At 38.5% G+C, this 15167-nt stretch overlaps 2 protein-coding genes and 1 pseudogene across 2 annotated transcripts in view; 1 reads left to right on the forward strand and 2 right to left on the reverse strand.

Moving 5' to 3' along the window:
• The window catches only part of SHC4 (SHC adaptor protein 4), a 138739-nt gene that overhangs the window by 71278 nt on the left and 52294 nt on the right, over positions 1–15167 (forward strand). The window contains exons 3-4 of the mRNA XM_003928879.4: positions 709–772; positions 7799–7918. Coding sequence (XP_003928928.3) covers positions 709–772; positions 7799–7918 — 184 coding nt within the window. The remainder of the gene's footprint in view (positions 1–708; positions 773–7798; positions 7919–15167) is intronic.
• LOC101033478 (small ribosomal subunit protein eS1-like) lies at positions 6468–7307 on the reverse strand (annotated as a pseudogene).
• EID1 (EP300 interacting inhibitor of differentiation 1) lies at positions 12582–14205 on the reverse strand. Its single transcript, XM_003928880.4, has one exon. It carries the CDS (start codon positions 14108–14110, stop codon positions 13535–13537), a length of 576 nt encoding a protein of 191 aa, XP_003928929.1. The 5' UTR covers positions 14111–14205; the 3' UTR covers positions 12582–13534.

Consider the following 15167-nt stretch of genomic DNA (forward strand, 5'->3'; position numbering starts at 1 on the left):
GTTGTAACTGCATTTATGGAAAGGAGGGCGCCGATTCCTTCACCACTTCCATTAAGGAGCAACTACTTATTTTAGCTGTGCCTTTCTCTCAGGAAGTGCAATATATAGGAAGGGCAGAAAAGTAAGCAAAGGAGGAAATTTGATATTGATTTCTTCTGTGAAATTACATGAAAGCTCAATGGCTTGTAGCAGCAACCTAGTCAATAAAACTCCATTTGAGACCACCTTGAAATTCAACATTCTCCTGATCCTTTTAAACTTCCTCTAGTGTCAGGTTCTTTCTGTATTTAATTGTTTTTAGTTCTGAGATACAATGAAGCTTTTTATTCATAACATTGCAGAGATGATTTTGCTAAAGGTAAAACTGCGAAGTATTTCCAGACAACAAAGCCCTGCCCCTCCTTTTTGGCTAAAAATCAACAACACAAAAAACAAAATCTGAAAATCCACGGAAAAACAGAGGTGAAAAAAAGTGAAGAGTAGTAGAGCTACTTGTTGGCAGGCAATTGTTCAGTATTAGGGTGCTGCTAGGTCTTCCTGCAGAAGGAGTAAGTACAGCATTTCCTCCCGGGAGTCTGAGGATATCATTTGTGTCAGACTCAGTGTTATATATGTCTACTTTTTGGCCGTGATAATTTCTAACATTTCTTAAACACTTACTGTGTGAGGTAGTGTGCTGTCTTTATTGATATGGTTTCTGTTCTTTAGGGAAGCAATAAGTCGCCTGTGTGAAGCTGTCCCCGGGGCAAATGGAGCCATTAAAAAGCGAAAGGTAAATGTTGATGTGGTCTTCTTGTTTATGTCTCCCTCACTATGACAGAGATAGTATGAAAATCGCTGTTACTTCATCCCACCATATAACCCAAGGTCCCACCTGGCCTTTGTCATGTGACATGATATCAGAGCTGTACTTAAAGTTGCTCTTGACCCTCAACTCTTTTTGAGTTGCCTGACATTGTGATGTGGTGATATCTGGAGCTTCAGAGAGGAGAAAGCCCCTGGGCTTTAGCTCAGAAATATAGGGATACCAGACTTGGCTCTGACTGACCATTGAGTGTGGGATCTCATCTTGCTGAGACTCTGTTCTTATTTCCTGTGAAGTTACGGAGTTAAATGAAAGGACCAGTTTAGTACCTTCCGATTTCCACGTTTTATAATGTATGTGTTCTGCATTTTAACATTTAAGACTTTTTAGGCTTCCTGGCCTATTTTCGAGTATAAATGTGAATAGTGGTAAAGGTGAGGTAATAACGCGTGGGTAGAGTAGCTTTCTCTGTGGGAAGAAAGCAAAAGTTTTTATGTTAGACAGACTCGGATTGAAGCCCTGCCTCAGACACCTGCAAATGGTGGACTCTCGGACAAGTCACTTAACCTCTTGGATCCTTGGTTTTCTCATCTGTAAAATGGGAGAAAATAGCACTTACTTTATAAGATTATGTAGGAAATAAATGAAGTGATATCTACATACTACCTACCACAGTGTCTAGCATCTATTAAGCTTTCTATGCTAATGGGAGCTAGTATTATTGCTATTAAGCTATGAGCCCTAGTATATTTTGTTGGTTTGAAAAGTCCAAAGGGACAATGCAAAGCTCTTAAAACAACTATATAAATCATATAGAATTGCAAACTGTTGAAGAGAAGGGTTTTTTAAAGAGATCTTCTGGTATAACCTTTTCATTTTGCCAGCTACTAAACTGAGTAAGAGATAAGAGATGGTATTTGCCTGAGTCACTAGGATGATTAAGGTCAGAGCCAGCTGTAGAAGCCAGGTCTTCAGATTCCCAGCATAGGGCTCTATTTCTATACTGTTCTGCCCCATTTTTGGTTATCATTCTTCACTGTATTACATAGGACTGAACCCAGTATCACCCAGAGTGACTCAGAGGAACCACATGACATGAAACGTTCTGACAAATGGCCGTTAAATTCTATTAAGGACTCTCTATGACTAGTCTCTTTGACAGAACCCATGGTTTCAAAGTAATCTCTAGCCTCTTCCTGCTTCTCACAATTTCTGATGAGGATGCTTCAACTGGATGATTCCAACTAACAGGCAATATTTTCTCATTTAAGGAGCAGGGATTCCCCACCCCAAAATAAAACAGAGGAAACCTGGCTATCATCTATCCAGAAAGTACACTTGAAGAGAAAAACAGAAAAGCAGCTAGTTTCCTTCAACAGCTAGCATGTATTGAGTACTTAATATGTACCAGGGACTCTTTCCAGCATTTTACGCTTTTTAATTTTCTTTTCTCTCCACTTTATTATGGTAAAATATACATATCATAAAATTTACCATCTTAACATTTTTTTTTTTTTTTTTTTTTTTTTTAGAGACGGTTTTACTCTATCACCCAGGCTGGAGTACAGTGGCACAATCTCAGCTCACTGCAACCTCTGCCTCCCGGGTTCAAGCAGTTCTCATGCTTCAGCCTCCTGAGTAGCTGGAATTGCAATCACGTGCCACCATGCCTGGCTGATTTTTGTATTTTTAGTAGAGATGGGGTTTTGCCATGTTGGCCAGGCTGGTCTCTAACTCCTGGCCTTAAGTGATCTGACCACTTTGCCCTCCCAAAGTGCTGGGATTATAGGCGTGAGCCACTGCTCCCAGCCTCATCTTAATCTTCTTTTTTTTTTTTTTTTTTTTTTTTGAGACAGAGTCTTGCTCTGTCAGCAGGCTGGAGTGCAGTGGTGCGATCTTGGCTCACTGCAACCTCTACCTCCAGGGTTCAAGCAATTCTCCTGCCTCAGCCTCCTGAGTAGCTGGGACTAAAGGCATGCACCACCACGCCCAGCTAATTTTTGTATTTTTAGTAGAGACGGGGTTTCACCATGTTGGCCAGGATGGTTTCACCATGTTGGCCAGGATGGTTTCACCATGTTGGCCAGAATGGTTTCAATCTCTTGACCTCATGATCTGCCTGCCTCAGCCTCCCAAAGTTCTGGGATGATAGGTGTGAACCACTGTTCCCGGCCTCAACTTAACCATTTTTAAGTGTACAGTTCAGTGGAATTAAGTACGTTCATATTTTTGTGAAGCCATCACCATTTGCCATCTTTAGAACTCTTTGTCTTGCAAAAGTAAAACTCTACACGTTAAACATAACTCCCCGGTCCCCTATTTTCTCAGCCTCTGGCAACCACAATTCTATTTTCTGTCTAGATACCTAGAGTACTCAAAATCATAGATACAGAAATGACTGGCTTAATTCACTTAGCATAATGTCCTCAAGGTTCATCCATGTTATAACAGATGTCAGAATTTACTTCCTTTTTACAGCTGAATAACTTTGCATTGTATGTATACACTCATTTTGCTTATCCATCCATCTGTGGATGAACACTGGGTTGCTTCCACAGCTTAGCTATTATGAATATGCTGCTATGAACATGAGTTACAAATATCTTTTAGAGACCTTCCTTTCAATTCTTTCGGTTATATACCCAGAAGTAGAATTGCTGGATCATGTGGTTATTCGATTTTTAATTTTTTGAGGAACTGCCATACTGTTTTCTACAGCAGCTGCACTATTTTACATCCCCACCAATAATGCACAAGGGTTCTAATTTCTCCATACTCTCACCAAGCCTCTTTGCATTTTCCATTTCTTTATGATTTCATCTTGGTAGGTATTCTAGGAATTTTTCCATGTCATCTAGGTTCTCCAATTTGTCGACATACAGTTGTTCACAGTACTCTCTCATGATCCTTTTTATTTCTGTAGAATTGATAGTAATGTCCTCACTTTCATTTCTGATTTTAGTAATTTGAGTCTTTTCTCTTTTCTCTTTAGCCTTAGTTCATCTAGCTAAAGGTTTGTCAGTTTTGTTGATCTTTTTGAAGAACCAACTTTTGGTTTAATTAATTTTGTCTATTTTTCTATTCTTTATCTCTTTTGTCTCTGTTCTTAATCTTTATGATTTCTTTCCTTCTGCTAGTTTTTGGTTTTGTTTTTTTCTAGTTCCTTAAGTTACAATGTTAGGTTTTTGACTTGAGCTCTTTCTGCTTTTTTAATAAAAGTGTTTATATCTATGATTTTTCCTCTTAGCACTCACTGTTTTCACTGCGTCCCATAAGTTTTGATATGCTGTGTTTTTTATATTTGTTAATCATCACAGAAAACCTAGCCACAGGTCTTACTATTTACCCCATTTTACAGATGAGGAAACTCAGGCCCAGAGAGCTTAAGTAACTTGCTCAGTGACCCAGTAAGTGTGTAGAGGAGCTGGGTCAAGCCCAGGCAGTCTGGTTCCAGCATCTACACGCTTAATCACGATGTTTGCTTCTCTGCCAAGCATCTGCCCTAGGGTGAGGGAGCCAAAAACGATTTAGGGCCAATTGAATATAATCAGATCTTTGTTTGATTCCTGTAGGTCTGTCAGATACTGCATCATTAGCAGTTTGGAGTGCTAATGGATAAATGATTTATCCATTTATGTGATCTCCCATGAGTTTTGAAGTCTAAAGGTTAAGGAATAACTGAAAGAATTGGGGGTTCCTGAGAGACTGTGCAATATAGAGTACAAAGAGCTAGGGTGTTATATCAATACCAATACATTGACCCAGATACAGTAAATTAATATTTCCCTATCTTAATACTTTTCTCGTTTGTAAAATGTGGATAAGCACCTCTGCCAGGCCTGCCTCTACTCTTTAGTAAAAGTTGGTCAGTATCCCATCCCCAGCCTCCCTTTTCTTTTCCCTTCTCCTCTCAGTACCATAGTGAACTCTCCCAAGGCCAGGGTCTGCGGTTTCTCCACCATCTGTTTCTTGAAGGAGAAATCCTGTAGCAAAATTGCCAACATTCATTTTAAAAGTAGTAACTATAACCACTGCAGTTAGCACTTCAGTGCACACTGTGCATTTCCATATACTTTATTATTAATGCTAAGTTTGATTCTCCTAAGGCCTCCCATGGCTAGAGGTAGAAGAACAGAAGTGACTTAGCATTATTGCTCCTGTTTTGTAAATGAAGACATTGAGGGTGGTCTGGGGTTGTCTAAGGTCCCTTGACAAGTTAGGATCACACCTGGGACTTGAATCCCAGTTGCCTCACTGCCCATCCTGTATGCTTTCCACTCCTTTCTCTTCCATTAGTCTTTATTAGGACATTCTAATAAAGGCATGAAAGACTTTGTCTCCTATACAATAGATACATTTTGGGCATTTCTCATGAGATTAAGGTTATGGTGAGAACAAAATTAAGATGATTAACATAAAAGTTCTTTGCAGATAACAAAATGATTTTTTGACTATGAGATAGTATTATAATTTAATTTGTATTTCATAATAATATTTTTAAAACTAGCATGGAAAAGAAACTCTAGAGAAGCAAATGAGCGATTTGCTGTTAAATAAAATCACTGTGAGAAACAAAAAAATCCCTGAATTGTGTGGCTCACCTTGCCCAGAACTGTGTAAGAAGCAAAGAAAGTAGACCAAGAGTCAGCTTTATGATGTGGTGATAGCTGTGAGGTTTAGGGCTAAGCATTCCTCATATTTGCACTACATTTTAGAATGTACTTAGAATTAAAAATAAAACTATACATTAAATTTCAACAGTGTGTGCTTAACAGTTTGGTATGGTTCCAGAACGAATCAAATGAGAGTAATATAAAAGCAAAACTAGGAAAGAAACAAATTGTGTTTTCATTGATTGCCACAAAGTATTGATCCATATGCTGAGGAATCACTGATTTCCATCAACTGGCCCACTTTCCAGCAGAGGATTTCAAGACTTAATCCAAACATCCATCAAAGTATTTAAATCTCTCAGATTATTTCTTAGAATTTTTAATGTTAGAAAGGGCAAACATTGTTTAATAATAACAGCTCTCACGTACCCAGTCACATACGGTGCTAAATGTTCTCCAGTTATTATTTAATCTTCACAACAGCCCTTTTGAGGTGGCTACTGTTTTTACCCCCACTTTTTATATAAAAAGAAATTGAGGCTTATGAATGTTATTTGTCCAAGGTAATCAGTTGGTAACTGGCATTTCTGCCTGAGGAAATCTGCCAGGCCAACCTCTCACCCCTCTGTTGGTATCTCTTTCCCAACTTATCACCCCAATGCTTTTCTTTATAATTTCTGGGTACCCCCTACTCTCATGATTCTTCACCACACCCCCAGACCTCCTCTCCTTAAGAAATGCCTTGTCCAGAATTTTTGCTTTTATCAAAACATGTCCCTTTCCTCAGGATCTTTCTGTAAATTTCTATTAGTAAATTAAATCATCTTTATTAATGAATAAATGTGGAATGGGCTACCCCCTTCCTAGTAATATTTGTTCATTTTAATATTTGGGACCTTCTGAAAACAATGATTTCACCTAAAAGAGTGGCCAGTGGTAGAACTGCAGGCATCATGATTATCTGAAGGTTACAATTAGCCTGGAAGATAATACTTTTTTTTTTTTTTTTCACAAATAACTTTTTATTTGCCACTACTGTAAGTCTGAACTTTAAACAGATTCTTGGACTGGTGGTTCATATCCATCAGCTCGTTCAACTTTAGCACCTGTCTCATCTCCAGCGGCTTTTCCAGAACTACTGCCTTCACCATGAAGCTCCATGAGTTTTCCCAATTCAAACTTGGGCTTCTTCAGCATTTTTACTTTTCTAACGAAGACATCATGGAGAGGATAAATAGATTGGCAAGCCTTTTCTATGTCTTTCCAATGCTGTCTGGAATCAATTTATTGACCACTTCTTTCAAGTCATTTGTCTGCACCTCTCGGGTCATGATTTCCATCATCTTCTTCCGGATTTGGCGGACCTGTTGGTGCTGAGCATAAGAGGTCTTCCGTATCTGATTGTTGCGTTTTTTAGTAAAACCAACACAGAACAGACGAAGCAAGTAACCATCGGTAGTCTTGACATCAACATGAGCTTCAATCATTGTCTGCCATTTTTTGACCATGGAACACATTTTGTCACGGGTAAGATCCATGCCATGGAAGTTAGTCAGGCAGGCTTTTGCCCTGAACATCTTCAGTAATGAGCTTGAATATCCTAAATGCAACTTCATCATTCTGCAAATCAGCAAGACTAACTTCAAATACTCGGCCCTTGAGGCCATAGGATGCAATTTTGGTTCCTTGGGTCCTGGTGACTAGCGTCTTTCCAATATTTCTTATGTTGAACATAGCGGGTGCTTTCACATCATACCAATCTTTCTTAGAAAATGGATCAACCACTTTCTTCTTGGCTCCCTTTTTGCCGCCTTTCGTAAGGCGCTTGTTCTTGCCAACCGCCATGGTGCTGCTCAGAGAGCCAAAAGGGAGAAGATAATACTTTTTAACTCTGGCAAGGGAAAGATGAAGGAGGAACAGGCATGGCTTCAAAGAAGGAATCAGGTGCTTAATTAGAAAGTGTTCATCAGTGCCTTCTGTGGCCTTAGATTCAGTGGACTGTCAAATTTTTCTTTTTTTAGACTTGTAGTATTGCAAAGGACTCAAGAGTTCAGCTGGTCTAAACTCTCACAGGAATTTGTTTACATTAAAGCAAGAGCCCACTCCCAGCACTTGGGGTGAAAAGAAACTATGAGAAAGTTCTGAGGGCCTAAATTTCACTACTTAATAAAGAATTTGCTGCATTCTAATTATTTAAAAATTTAATTTAAAAAAACATTCCTTTTTATTTGATTTATGTAAAGTAAAATAGAGTGGAAGAGTTTGGACTTTGACTCATTTTTAACATTTAAAAAACATTCATTCTGTAACATTTCATTCTGTAACAAACTTCCTAACAGTGGTTTTGTTTTTGTTTTTGTTTTTTTTTTAATTTTTAAAGCCTCCAGTTAAGTTCCTATCAACGGTTCTTGGCAAAAGTAATCTTCAGTTTTCAGGAATGAATATAAAACTGACCATCTCAACATGCAGTCTCACACTGATGAATCTTGACAACCAACAGGTAAGATCACGAATCTCATTTATAGTTTAATGTATCATCTATTTTTCCAGAGAAGCCTGGGTATAATAAGGAGAACAAAGTTAAATACAGAGTATGCCTACAATTTAATAGAGCACAAGTGAAAAAAATCTGCCAAAGATTTATGCATAACAATCATTAGAACAGCAGCATTACTAACCCATCACTGGGGCACGTAACCACCTACATACGTACGCCTACCTAACTGGCTTTGAATGAAGAACTAAGGTGCAAAGAACATAGAAAATGTCATTTAGCAACTCACATCCTTGAATTGGTCATTGATATCTCCACCAACCCTCCCCTAATGGAAAGCAATTAATCCCAGTATCACAACTAACAGGCTGTGTGTTGGGCTAGGGTGCAGATGAGGGACCAAGGGGAAAGGTGATGTTGGGGTTAATGTTCTAGTAAACTGAAATTTAAGCAGAATATGTTTTCTTCCAATTCTTGTGGCTGAGCAGCTTTCTAAAATGTTATTATATAAAAGATAATATTTTCTTCCTTATTAATTTATGATACTGTGGTGTGCCTAATTTTTCATTGTGAACCTCATTTCTCACACAACAGTGTTGCTGAAGCAAATGTAGGAGATACATAGGCACTGGGCTAAATATGTACCTAAATCAGAACATTTTGTTTGGCTTGCTTTTAGTTTTTTAGACTAAATGCCTTCTATCAGGTTATATATGTATGTTAGCATCTAATTTTTCTCTGTCTAATATGTTGTGATTCAAGTTTCTTTACATGTAAGGTTTTACTGTATGGAGTGCTGTTGATCAAAGTTTAATGTGTACTTGGCAATAAGATGCTAAAAAGATTTAAGGTTACATATAGGTTGAAATGCTGGCTTTGCCACTTACTAACAAATGACCCTACCACTTGGCTTCAGTTTATCTCTTCAGCAAAATGAGGATTATGGTACTTATTTATAAGGTCTGAGATGCTGGATTTAACAGTAAGTATCTCATAGGGCTTTTCAGAAGATTAAATTAGATAATAGATGTAAATTATATAGCATGTGCCAGTCACATGATACCTATTATTATTTACTCAAATATTCTGAGAATTTTTCATATACTCAGTACTTAATAGGAAAATATTGTAAGATTATAAAATTATCAGTAACATAACAGGTTTTGAGGGCTGCTTTTTTTTCTAAATTAAAAAACAATAAAATATACTGTTTATGCAGCAGTATATAACACCTTAAAGGAAAATACTTAATATGAAACAGTTACAAATAAATTCTCATCCAGTTGGGTCCTGATTGATCTTCCAAGAGTGGTGATACCATTAGTATAATGAGAGCATAACATTTTGGGCTGCACTTGGAAGATGCAACACATGTGGGTGGTGAAACATTCATTCAGTCATTCTGACATTTTTGACTTAAAGACTTATGTAGATGCAAAATTTATTCTTAGTTTTCATTCACATGGACAGTACATGAAAGCTCAATGCTTTTAATTATGCGATCTAACTAAGTAGAGGAGCCCTTGAATTATCTCAGAATTTTATAAGGGAGGAATTGAGTAGGAAAAGCCAAAGCCATCAGAATGACAGCCTTTTGGGCAGAATCTAATCATCATTTTTTTAAATGATCCTGTGGGGTACCAGAAATGAATGAGGAATTTATGAAGAACGGAATTGTGGTGGAAGTGGTGGAGCAGAGTTTACTCTCAGCCTCTTTCCCCTTCAGTATCCCTTCTTTAAGGCTAAGTATTACTACCCACCCATAATCTTTCAGGCAAAACAGAGGTGAGGATAACGGGCGGTTTTCATTACCAATAGCAATAGTACTATGATGTGCCTTTGAGAATAATCCGTATCTTTTCTGCACTGGTGGCATGGAATGGGGTTGTATTCAGCCCACTGCCGGAATAGGGACCAAAGTTAAGATCTCATTTATCTCAGATCTAAGGGGTGATTTTTAATAACTATTTTGACCTTTTCTGCAGGCCTAGGAGAAATAGCAGGGGAGCATGGGGGAAAGATGTGCCACTGTAGAGGCCTCAACTCAAGAAGCTTTATGTCCCATGAGAAAGGCAACTAAAATGTTTAAGAAATGAAGGCAGCAAAGATGAGAGACCTTGTGGATACAGCACAAGAAAAGGATTAATTAAATCCTTAACGCTACCCCTGGAAGTTCTAAAATAAATACAAAGAAATACTAATGCCTTCCCCACCCCCACTTAACTTCTAAGATATACTTTGGACTGAAAACAAACAGGTTCAAGTCTATGGATATATTCATAGATGACAGCATTTATGGATCAGATAGTTCACACTCATCTTTGGTCACTAAGAACATCAAGAATATAACCATTCACTCCCAGAAAATATTTATAAACCTCCAGAGGTAGAAAATATTAAACATGCAATGCTTGCAATTTAAAAATATTACCGTATTTCAGGATGGGAAAATACAATTTTGCAAGGGTTTTATTTCCTTGTTTTAAAATTCAAGCGACATACTTTACTGACATACTTTAATACAGTATTTTGGGGTCTCAAGCAAAAATATCAGTCTCAGCAGCTCAAACTCCCATTAGTTCTTTACTCATTTCTATAACTCTAACAGGTACTGAATTCAGAAGGGTAATAGAGTTAAGGTAAAACAGGCAGAAAATTGAGACATCTTTTAGAATCTATAAGGAGAGACAAGTTCAAATATTTAGAAGCCAGGTAGGTAATGCAAACCGTGCACGCACAAAAAAAGAAAATGCTGCAGGCCCAAGGATAGATGTCAAAATGCTACCTGGCCTCTGTGTTGGGAAGACAACACCAGGGGACTTGGCAAACAGTCCCTTCCTTGTCTAAAGGTGAATCAGATTTTTTTTTTTTTTGCTATGTAGGTCTGGTGGTCAAAGGCTCCCAGATGTTTTACTTTAAAAACAAGTAAGAGGCCAGGTGTGGTGGCTCATGCCTGTAATCCCAGCTATGCGGGAGGCTGAGCAAGAGAACTGCTTGAACTTGGGAGGTGGAGGTTGCAATAAGCTGAGACTGAGCCACTGCACTCCAGCCTGGGCAACAAAGCAAGACTCCATCTCAAAATAAAATGGTAAAAATCTAGATTTTTAGGTGGTATCTCTGTACTGAGATGGTGGTCTCTTAAAATTTTAAGCATGAACCAAACAAAATAGATGGGTGGCCTGAATAGATATTCAACATGGGATATCTAATTTAACTGAACATTTGTAATACATAGGGATAAATCTGGAAAACTCTCCCTAATCACACTGCGTACTCAAAAGCTTCTTTAAATTCCTATCTTGCAAAACCAGCTAGAATTTCCGCAGAACTCCTGTCTCTACTTCCCTTAAATGACTGACACACACACACACTCTCTCTCTCCATTTAGTCCTCACAATTTGTAAGATACATCCAATTGCCTCTATTTCATTTTAGGATCTGAGCCACAGAGATTAATTTCCCAGTTACTGAGCTAAATATATAGTAGAACCCAAATTTTAAAGTAGTCTGGTTTGTCTGTGGCAACTGCATGTAAAAGAAATACAAATGATTTTATACCCCTAAAAGGGGTGTTAAAATGTTCGTTTTCTATTCTCAATAAATACAAATAAGTATTTACAATTTTCATTGTCTCTCAGCTATCTATTTTTGAGAGAGAAAAACAACCGAGTCAATTGCAGAGCCCAGGTTTTTCTTCCAAAGATTAGCCTTCGGATGCAACACGGAGTGTTTCCTACCCCACCTCTTGCGCCCTACTCAGTCCCAGAGACAAACAGAATCACAACCTTCTAGTTAGTAGACCTCAGATTTTTTTTCAAGGGTTTATCTTTCCCAGTAAAGGTAAATTTTGCTGGTAAAGATAAAGATCTGGAGGTAAATACAACCAGCCAGTTTATTGTGCACTAGCATACCCCCACCCACGCTAATTTACATCATGCATGCAATTAATTATCTGGCTACACTCATCTGACTGCTGCTACAGGCTGAGAAAGCAGTGGAAGAGATAGTAGGATTAAGAAGTTTAAGCATCAACATTTTACTTCCACGATCTCTCCCTCCCAACTTAGCTAGTGTCTGAGCAATTTTGATCATCTTTGTCACAGTCCTATCTTTTAACATATCTCTCTCCCCAAAAGATAGATGACTGTAAAATAAATTAGGCTCTGAGTTGTCCTGTTGCATTGGATATACGTTCTTTCTGCTACAATAAAGCAGAAGCATCTGGAAGCTTTTTACTGATCATAAAACCTGCTGATAAACTCATTTTGCTAAGCATAGCCTTCTGATGTAATTACTCTCCTAAAACTTCAGCATCTTAGTAAGGTAACCACAGCAACATACTCATTGATAGGGCAGGTTTTCCTAGACCAGCAAATTCTTATAGGTAAAAACTTAATTTACAAAGTTTAATTTCCAGAAATGAATTTGTCAATTAGATATCTTAAGCTAGATCATTTTCGCTTAATACTGATTAAGTTTAAATCAAGTGGTTGCAATAATACATACAATAAAAAGTAGTATACAGAGAAAGTATGTATACAATACAATTAGCCAAACAAAATACACAGAACAAGAAATTTTATTATCTCCAATGCTGGTGCATAACAAGTAACAAGCTTAAGAGGAGGAGACAGAGGGAAATTTCAGATACCAAGGTAATTTCTGGACAGGTTTAAAACCTCCAAGAGTTGATAGAATAACTGTTCATAAAGTCTTTTTAGATATAGGGCTTTTTACTTGATAACTTTTATTAACAGTTCTTACAGTATGAAGTTCAACTAAAGTCTTTCACCCGTCAAGTTAAAACAGCAAGCAAAACAAAATTTCTCTAGTATATAACAGCGTTAGAAATGCTTTTTCTTTGTACATTCACACACAATGTCTAGATTTGAAACTTTTAAATTAAGGATGTCTTAATTTTTGACTTTTAAAAATGGTCATGACAATGGATTTTCTTGATTTATAGATCACAGTGGCTTTATAAATGATCAAGATACGTGTACAAAGAAAATTTCAGATGCTTTTGGAAACACATCTTAAGACATATAGCACATGTGATATAAATTTGAGTTTACTCATCCTTTTGGGATAATGAAGACTACTCCATTTATCTTACATTGAAAATTTAGCCTTTGATAACTACGGCTTGAGTAGATCACAAAATAGAATTTTCCAAGTTTAAGCTTTCAGTCCAAATAACTCAAAGATATGTGTCCTAGTTGGATACATTTTTTTTCCTCATATAATTAGTATCAGTGGGCTCTTCTCTTGGGTTTGTCTTGGTCATGACTTATTCTGGCAAAACCATCTTTACAGCAAAACAAATATGAAAGATATTTTCCCCAATGCAAGGAAAACAATCTGGATCAATAACAAAGTCAAAGCCACTGGTGTTTTAGGACATTGTTGAGAACAGACTTCAACAGTCTCAACATCTTTTTTTCTTTAATGATTCTCTTCTTTTTTCACAACTGTGCAGTCACTATCCTATTGTCTTCTATTCTGAAAAACTTTTTTGAAGGTCAAGTTTTTCAATGGCACAGAACTATTTGGAATGAACCCAAAAGAGCGGAAAGTTGGGTCCCTCCTCAAGTAGTTTCCTCCTCTTTTAACAGCATATAACTACTCTCTATCAATAATCTCATCACAGCCGAGTTCTTCGGTCAGACGATTGACAACCATCAGTGAAAAAAGCTCTTCGATGAAAGCTAACTGATCAAACGGGGTCTTCTCATAATGCATCTGAAACCCGCCATCCAGGGCTGCTTCTCTTGCTCTGGTTGTTCTCAGAAACATCTTGTTGGCTTCTTCGAGAGCGGCTGATACTCGGTAGCCGGCACCACTAAGCTGCTCCTCTTCTGGATAGTCGTAGTCGTCCTCCCAGTCATCAAATTCCTCGCCCTCGTCCTCGCTCTCGAAGTCTGCGCCCGCCACCTGGCCTGGCTGCTCCCCAGCGTTGGGCCCGTTAGCAAGGCTCCGCTTCCCCTGTGGCGCCGCCATTGGCTGGGCCTCCTCCTCCTCCATTGGGCCTTCCTCTTCTAGCTGTGGCGGGGCCCCGTTGCGGGAGGGACGCAAGGATAGCTCCCGGCTCCCGCTGCCTACCTCCATCTGCGGAAGGTCACCTTCGCCAGGCATCACATCCATCTGCAGGTCACTGCTCTCTTCATACAGCTCGGACAGCTCGGCCATTTCCGACATTGTGCAAACCGCTCAACCTCTCGGAAAAAGCCTTCAGCGAGATAGAAACTGCGCGGCCGTGCGCTTGTGCGCGTGCGCAAAGGCTACGAGCTTGCGTAACCACGCGCGCAGGCGTAGTCGTCAGGTACCGCCTCCTGCTTGGCGCGCCGCTGCGATTGGAATAGCTCAATGTTTTTACCCGGGTGTTGGCGTCGCTTTTTGAGCTGGGTTTCCTTCGATTAGAGCTTCGAAACTAGGGATCCTGCTTACAAAAGCATTACGGTTTCTGTGTTGCTTAACTATACTGCTGCTTGTGATGCTGCATACTGGAAAATAACCTAACGTGGCTTTCGTAACACTTAATGCTCCTCCCCTCCCTTCTTCCCCCTCCCTTCTTCCTCCTCCCTTGGGCTATAAATTTGTGTGATGATGACTTCTAAATCTACATCTCCGAATCAGACAACATCCATAACCACAGATCAGCATGTTAAGAACTAACTCATTCTGTTGTTTTAGTGTGGTAAATTCACAAACAACAGATACATTGTACTTTAAGTTAGTGTGAAGAAATACTTGGTCCCATTTCTTTTCTCCTGAAAGATATCTTTCCACTGTTAACAATGCGGTGTGTATTCTTTAAATTCTTTTTATTTGCGTTTACATGTATCTTTATGTATTCATAGAAAAAATACTATTTTGTATGTTTTTTAAAAACACATTTTACCTATCTTCAACTTAAAAGCTGAATCTTTTAAGTTGTGTATACCTCTATGAATTATAGGTCTGTGTATACTAACATGATTCAAGCACTTTTCATTCATTCTGCTCTTTATTTCTATTATTATTACATTGTAGTATATAATGAAATAATTATACAGCTCCCCATAACGTAGAATCAGTGAGAGCCCTGAGCTGCTTTTCCTGCAACTGGACAGTCCCATCTGGGAGTAATGAGAGACAGTGACACCCGAGGTGTGTTGCTTATGTCCAGTCTATTCGGTAATCTCGTTTTGGTTGCTGCTACTGCAGAAAACCCTGCCTCACAAAGATAGAATGTTGGAAATGGAAGCTGGCTTTT

The sequence above is a fragment of the Saimiri boliviensis genome, chromosome 2 (assembly GCF_048565385.1).
Source record: "Saimiri boliviensis isolate mSaiBol1 chromosome 2, mSaiBol1.pri, whole genome shotgun sequence".
NCBI lineage: Eukaryota > Metazoa > Chordata > Mammalia > Primates > Cebidae > Saimiri > Saimiri boliviensis.